At 37.7% G+C, this 7579-nt stretch overlaps 1 protein-coding gene across 5 annotated transcripts in view; it reads left to right on the top strand.

Moving 5' to 3' along the window:
- Positions 1 to 7579, top strand: part of Pdxdc1 (pyridoxal dependent decarboxylase domain containing 1) — a 71462-nt gene that overhangs the window by 13783 nt on the left and 50100 nt on the right. For 3 of the 5 annotated variants that reach the window (XM_021210033.2, XM_029544892.1, XM_029544895.1), the window contains exons 2-3: positions 2645 to 2718; positions 6020 to 6085. In XM_021210033.2, the coding sequence (XP_021065692.1) occupies positions 2645 to 2718; positions 6020 to 6085 (140 nt within the window). The remainder of the gene's footprint in view (positions 1 to 2644; positions 2719 to 6019; positions 6086 to 7579) is intronic. The other 2 variants (XM_029544894.1, XM_029544893.1) reach the window with 1 other exon arrangement.

Genomic DNA, 7579 nt, shown 5'->3' with positions numbered 1-7579 from the left:
TGTCCCTGTCTGTCTGTCTTAGGTTAGTTCTTTTTTAACATCATGTGGACTAGAAAATCAAATTTAGGTCATCAGTCTTGGTAAAAAGTACTTTTAACTGCTGAGCCTTCTCACGGGCCTTTTTGTATGTTTTAATTCTATATGAATTAATAATTTGGGGCTATATAAGGACCTGAGTTCAGTTCCCAACACCCACATCAAGTGTCTCAGAACTACCTTTAATGCCAGCTCTGGGGATCTAATTCCCTGTTCTGGACTCTGGGTACCCATATGCAAACACACACACACTAATCTTAGACTTAGCAGGTGAAATTTATATATTTATTTGAATATATGTTGTATATAACAATAATAAATAAAGAAAAAAAGCCTTGAATTTAAGGGGGATAAGGAGGAGTGGGGGGGACAGGTGGGTGAATTGGAGGGAGTGGTGAAATGATGTAGCTGAATTTTAATTTAAAAAATGAACTGCCATAAATATGGTATAATTAAAATAAATGTAAACTTTTTTTTCTTTGTCTTTTTTTTTTCCTTTTAAATGTAAACTTTTTAAGAATTAAAAATACTTTTATCTTGTTTCTTTTTGGAGGGAGATTAATGTACACATATGGCACTGCAGTTGGGAAGGAGCAGGCAGAGACAAGCAGAAAGGCTCCCTCTGACTGCTGCTCGTCTTCATACTTGCATGGTCTTGAGGCCACCACTTAGACCAGCTTTTTCCAGAACAAACCATCATCTCCAGACATTTGTAGCGGCTGGAGCAAATCACAACTTCAGTAGTGTAATATCCATATAAGTGAAGCCGGGCATGTTGGTGCATGCCTGTTTCTCGGGGGCTGTGATTGAAAGTTGTGGTGCCAGACTTGGTAATGTAGACAGAAACTATCTCAAAAAAAAAAAAAAAAAAATCAGGGTCAGGTGGGGGAAAGGAGGAAGAAAAAGAAAGACGGATTTTGCGTTTGAGTTTTCTGGGCCAGAAGTTAGAAATTCCTATCGGTGGTCTACTTAAGCTTACCAGAGCTGCACAGTCAGCTGTTGGATGGAACACAGGGTCCCCAATGAAGGAGCTAGAGAAAGTACCCAAGGAGCTGAAGGGGGATGCAACCCTGTAGGTGCAACAACAATATGAACTAACCTAGTCGGCCATCATTGGGAAGAGAGACCACTTGGTCTTGTAAACTTTATATGACCCAGCACAGGGAAAGGCCAGGGCCAAGNAGTGGGAGTTGGTGGGTAGGGGAGCAGGGGTGGGGTGGGGTATAGGGAACTTTCGGGATAGCATTTGAAATGTAAATAAATAAATAAATAAATAAATACCAGAGCTGAACTCATAAGAGGGGGACGTTCTAATAATGGGTGTTGACATTCTTCAGCTTGTGACCATGTCATTTTTAATTAATCAAAGTATAATTGCATCATTTTCTCCCTTCCCTTTCCTTCACTCAATTCCTCCCATGTATCTCTTCTCATTCCCTCTGGGAATCTGGCCTTTTTAAAAAAATCATTATTGCAAACATAAACACACACACACACTTTCCTGTATGTCAGTTAATTTATTTTAAAGACTAAAATATTTATCCACAATATGGTTATAATTATTCAGATCACTACAGAAGTCATGGTTGAAGTTCAAGGAAAACTAACCACATTTCCCTCTATATTGGTTTCCTGTCATTTCTTGCTTTCCATTACTTATTAATGTTATTTTAATTTGAAATATATTTGCATAATTTTCCCTATACAGCTTGCTCAGTCAATTTAGTGTAATTTGTACATATGTGACTTCAGAGCTGACCACTTGGTATATGATAACCAATTAGGGGTTCGTCCCTGGGGAGAACTCTTTCTATCACTCTTTCCTTCCTTCTCCCCTCCCCTTCCCTCCTCTACCCTCCCCTCTGTTCCCTCACCTCCATCTTTCTCTTTCTCTTTCTGATTTTTCAAGACCAGGTTTCTCTATGTAACAGCCCTGGCTATCCATGAACTCACAGAGATCTGCCTACCTCTACCTCTAGAGTGTTGGGACTAAAGGCATGCACCATGATGCCTGGCCTGAGAACTATTTCTAATGCTCTCAGGATTCCTTAGTTACCTGTATTTCTTTGTCTGTGTAGACTCCATGAGATTTAGCATGTCTATTGCTTTTATGTTTCTTTGGGTCTTGTTTAGGTAACCATATTGTAGTGATATCATGAGTGAAGCTTCCCTGTCATTTTTAGGAGACACAGTGTCATAGCAACTTTTCTGGTCCTCTGGTACCCTCTTCTTCCATGCTCCCTGAGTCGTCATATGTGCAGGAGTCATGTTATAGTTGGCATGGGCACTCCAGGTCACTTGTTCTCTATGTTTTGATCCATGTTTCTTTGATGAGGATAGGAGCTACATTCATCTGTGGGATATTTAGATGCCTTTTATAATTAATCCAAGAGAAGTTGCCTTGCATTTGATTTTTCCAAATGAATTATGTAACAAATGTAAAAGAGCAAGACAGATATGCTAGCTTATGCCTATGGTTCCAGCGCTTGAGAGGTTGAGACAGAATTGCCATGAGTTCTAGGGTACAAAAAAATATTATATTTTTATAATAAATAAAAAAATAGTAATAGAGGAATGTTAAAGTTTTACCCTTTTTTATTTATTTTAGATAGCAGACCCTACATTAGCTGAAATGGGAAAAAACTTGAAAGAGGCGATGCGGATGCTGGAGAAGAGCCCGAGGTGAGCATGCACATGCGTGTTGGGTGGGGAGTGTATCCATCCAGTTTTGAATCTGGTGCTTCTCCTTTCTTCCAGTGTCAGATTCCTCCCATCTCTAGAATGCCAGTTTTTGCTGGCTTTAAAGCTAGATATTGGGCAAAAGGTGCTTTGCAATGAAAGTATTTGAAATTTTGGGAAGGCCCTTTCAGTTCTGCCACTTTAGAGTTGTGTTTATGGAATACGTTGATTTGAATATTTAAATACTTTTTAAAATTAAGTATATGTTTATTTCATGTGTGTATATTCTATGTACATAAAAGACCCACAACTATTCTTTTTTTTCTTAAGTTTTTAATATTTAAATCCATTTTATACATCAAACATACTAATAACATTGAGTATTTTGAGAATCAAATAATACATAAAAAATTGTTCCAACTTTTATATTCATATCCTTTCATACCCTAAAACTATCATTAATGAGTATTTAATACTATCCATAACTGAGGATCCTATATCTAATGTTGAATACTAAATTGTTTCAAAACATACAAAATATCCTTTGGAAATTAAGCATAGTAAAAAACATAAAATATTAAAAATGAATCACTAAGAAATATATTCAAAAGCCCTTATATGATACCACCTGACATAGTGGGAGAGTATTTAAAACACACTATATACATGTGTACCTTGTGTAACAATCAGTTTACTTAAAAAAGATTATCAGTGTTTCTAGCACAGAAATTATTTTATAAATAAGTATATTTTAAAATTTTCAAAATAGAAAAAACTCTTTGAAGTTAAACATTAAGAAACTGCTAATTTCAAGCACAGTGAGAAAAATTATCAATAATATTTCCATGGTGTTTGTAAACATTTTAATATTTTTCAACTGTTGATAGTCAACAAACAGAATAATTATTTTAAGATATATTTCGTTGTTATGTCTCCCTTTTCATTTCTGATTTTATTAATTTGGATAGTGTCTCTGTGCCCTCTGGTTAGTCTAGCTAAGAGTTTATCTATCTTGTTGATTTTCTCAGAGAACCAGCTCCTGGTTTGTTTGATTCTTTATATAGTTCTTTTTGTTTCAATTTGGTTGATTTCAGCCCTGAGTTTGATTATTTCTTGCTGTCTACTCCTCTTGGGTGTATTTGCTTCTTTTTGTTCTAGAGCTTTCAGGTGTGCTGTCAACCTGCTTTTGTAAGCTCTCTCCAGTTTCTTTTTGGAGGCACTTAGCGCTATGAGTTTTCCTCTTACCACTTTCATTATTTCCCATAAGTTTTGGTATAATGTGTCTTCATTTTCATTAAATTCTAAAAGGCCTTTAATTTCTTTCCTTATTTCTTCATTGACCAAGTTATCATTGAGTAGAGTATTGTTCAGCTTCCATGTGTATGTGTGCTTTCCATTGTTTTTGCTGGTATTTAAGACCAGCCTTAGTCTGTGGTGGTCTGATAGGGTGCATGGGATTATCCTGTTATTTTTGTTGTTAGAGGTGGAGTTATGTTTGTGTGGCTATCTTCTTTTGGGTTTGCTGAAAGAATACTTTCTTGTTTTTTCTAGGGTGTAATTTCCATCCTTGTGTTGGTGTTTTCCATCTATTATCCTGTGTAGGGCTGGATTTATGGAAATATATTGTGTAAATTTGTTTTTGTCATGGAATATATTGGTTTCTTCATCTATGGTAATTGAGAGTTTTGCTGGATATAGTAGCCTGGGCTGGCATTTGTGTTCTCTTAGGGTCTGTATAACATCTGCCCAGGATCTTCTAGCTTTTATAGTCTCTGGTGAGAAGTCTGGTGTAATTCTAATAGGTGTTTATATGCCTTTATATGTTACTTTACCTTTTCCCCTTACTGCTTTTAATAATCTATTTTTATTTAGTGCATCTGTTGTTCTGATTATTATGTGTCGAGGAATTTCTTTTCTGCTCCAGTCTACTTGGAGTTCTGTAGGCTTCTTGTATGTTCATGGGCATCCCTTTCTTTAGGTTAGGGAAGTTTTCTTCTATAATTTTGTTGAAGATGTTTACTGGCCCTTTGAGTTGGAAATCTTTGCTCTCTTCTATACCTATTATCCTTAGGTTTTGTCTTCTCATTTTATCCTGGATTTCCTGCATGTTTTGGGTTAGGAGTCTTTTGCATTTTGCATTTTCTTTGACTATTGTGTCAATGTTTTCTATGGTATCATCTGCACCTGTGATTCTCTCTTCTCTCTCTTGTATTCTATTGGTGATCCTTGCATCTATGACTCCTGATCTCTTTCCTAGGTTTTCTATCTCCAGGGTTGTCTCCCTTTGTGATTTCTTTATTGTTTCTATTTCCATTATTTGATCTTGGATGGTTTTGTTCAATTCCTTCGCCTATTTGATTGTGTTTTCCTGTAATTCTTTAAGGGATTTTTGTGTTTCCTCTTTAAGGGCTTCTAGCTGTTTACCTGTGTTCTCCTGTATTTCTTTAAGGGAGTTATTTATGTCCTTCTTCAAATCCTCTATCATCATGATGAGAAGTGGCTTTAGATGTGAATCTTTTCCAGTGTGATGGTGTATCCAGGACTTGCTATGGTGGGAGAATTGGGTTCTGATGGTGCCAAGTAACCTTGGTTCTGTTGCTTACGTTCTTAAGCTTGCCTCTCAACATCTGATTACCTCTAGTGCTACCTGCTCTCACTGCATCTGCCTGGAGCCTGCCCTTCCTGTGATCCTGGGTGTGACAGAACTCCTAAGAGTCCAGCTGTTTTTGGGATTCTGGGATCCTGTGATCCTGAGATACTGGGTGTGTCAGAGCTCCTGGGAGTCAAGCTGCCTCTGGGACTCAGATCTTGGTGTGACCATGCTCCTGGGATCTTGGGATCCTGGGATCCTGGGTGTGTTAGAGCACCTGGGAGTGGAGCTTCCTCTGGGTGTTGTAGTGTTGGTCCAGACATACTGGAAAGAACCTGTGCCACTGGTCGGGTGGAGTTCCTGGGTGCCTGGGTCAGGCTGTTTCTCTGGGTGTTGTAGGACTAGCTTCAGAGTTCGCACCCAAGCTCTACTCAGGGCACTGGCCAGACTGGAAGCTATTTAAATACTTCTTAGTGTAGGTTCAGTAAGGGGAACCAATGTGAACCAATGTGATTTTGCTTTGTGAAGTGTTTTTTTTATATTCTTTTCCTGAAACTCTCAAGTGTATTTGGGATCTAAGGAAATGAAATAAATGGGTTTGAAATCTTCCATCAGTCACTGATTGTTCTAGGTAAAGTCATGTGTTCGCATGTTATATGTTAGAAACTTTATTGGTTAAAACATACAGTCAACTTTTCCTTTCCTTTAAACCAGAAGAACAGAGGAAGAAAATGGGAAGAAGCCAGTATCTGAGGATATTCCAGGGCCACTCCAAGGCAGGTAGGTGCCAGTGAGAACCAGTACCTTTAGTTAGGGTATAAATTTTTCTTAACCCAAAAATTTGCCGTTATTTTCTTATAAGTTTACTCTGAATGAGTACCAAGTTAATTCAAGTAGTTACTCAGCAGAGCACTAGAGAGCTGGCTGGTAGGTGATAGTGGAGAACTTACTAGTTTCTTTCTCTGGCCTTATCTTTCTGAGTTCTAGATTACAGACATGTCCCACCATACCTGGTCCCCTTTTAGAACTATAACCCATGATCAAAAGCCATTAATGAATTCATAATTATAACTGGGATAGCAAAATAGTTCATTCTTGTAACCTGTAATCTCTCTTGTAGACTGAGTTTAATTGTGAGAAATATTTTAGTTTGGTACAGTTTATAATTTTTGTAATACAGTAAATGAGTAGGGCACAGTGGTGTATGCATTTAATCCCAGCACCCAGGAGACAGAGACAGGCAGAACTCATCAGTTGAAAGCCAGCCTTGTCTACATTGGGAGTTTCAAGACAGCTAGAACTATAGAGAGATTCCCTGTCTCAGGAAAAAGAAAGGAAGGAAGGAAGGAAGGAGGAGAGAGAGAAAAGAAAACAAAAACAACAACAGCAAACAAACAACAAAAATAATATAGTAAATGAAAGGAAAATGTCAACTTTAATCATTGCTGGAATGATTAATTTGTTTGAAGCTAAAGCAAATTTATCAATTAGTAAAAAAGAAATAGCTGGCTGTCGTTTTCACAGAAAGTTAGTAGACAGTCTATAATTAAAGTCCTAGCTCAACTTCCTTGAGGCAAACAATTTTTCTTTTATAACCAGGAAACTGCACTTAGATTAACAGTACAACTCCCTTAAATTGTTCTTTGACCTGAATATAAGTTGTACAGGAAAAGCATTGAGGAAGTATCACACCATAAAGTAAATATCCTGCCTAACACACCCAGGTACTAATGCTTTTGTCCTTCCTGCTTGTAGCATGAATCCTGCTGATTTGAAATCCTGCAGTACTTTCTAACCGCTCGGAACAGGAAGCAGATCCTGTCTCCTGTTCCAGGTGTAACTGGACAAGGACTTGTTTATTCTCTTAATTACACAAAAGTATCTCGATCTCCCAAGAACAGCTGAAATTTTCAGAATGACAGCACATTAAAAACATTTTAGCGGTGGTCAGGAGTGTTTATATTTAATCACAGTAATGTCTAGCATATGAGGCTAGTAAGTGCTTTACAGGCACAAACTATCTCCACCCTGTTCTATATAATGCATGGGCTCTGGCACTTTGGATCTCTAACTCAGATCACAAGGATAGTAGCAAAGTTGCTTCAGTTTTTTTCCCCCTACCCTTACCTCTTTCAGTTTTAATGGATCAGAACATTTCTTTTTTTTTTTTTTTTCCCCGTGGTTTTTCGAGACAGGGTTTCTTTGTGTAGCCCTGGCTGTCCTGGAACTCACTTTGTAGACCAGGCTGGCCTCAAACTCAGAAATCCGCCTGCC

This window comes from Mus pahari, chromosome 12 (genome assembly GCF_900095145.1).
Source record: "Mus pahari chromosome 12, PAHARI_EIJ_v1.1, whole genome shotgun sequence".
Classification (NCBI taxonomy): domain Eukaryota; kingdom Metazoa; phylum Chordata; class Mammalia; order Rodentia; family Muridae; genus Mus; species Mus pahari.
This window is presented reverse-complemented; position numbering and strand designations above follow the sequence as displayed.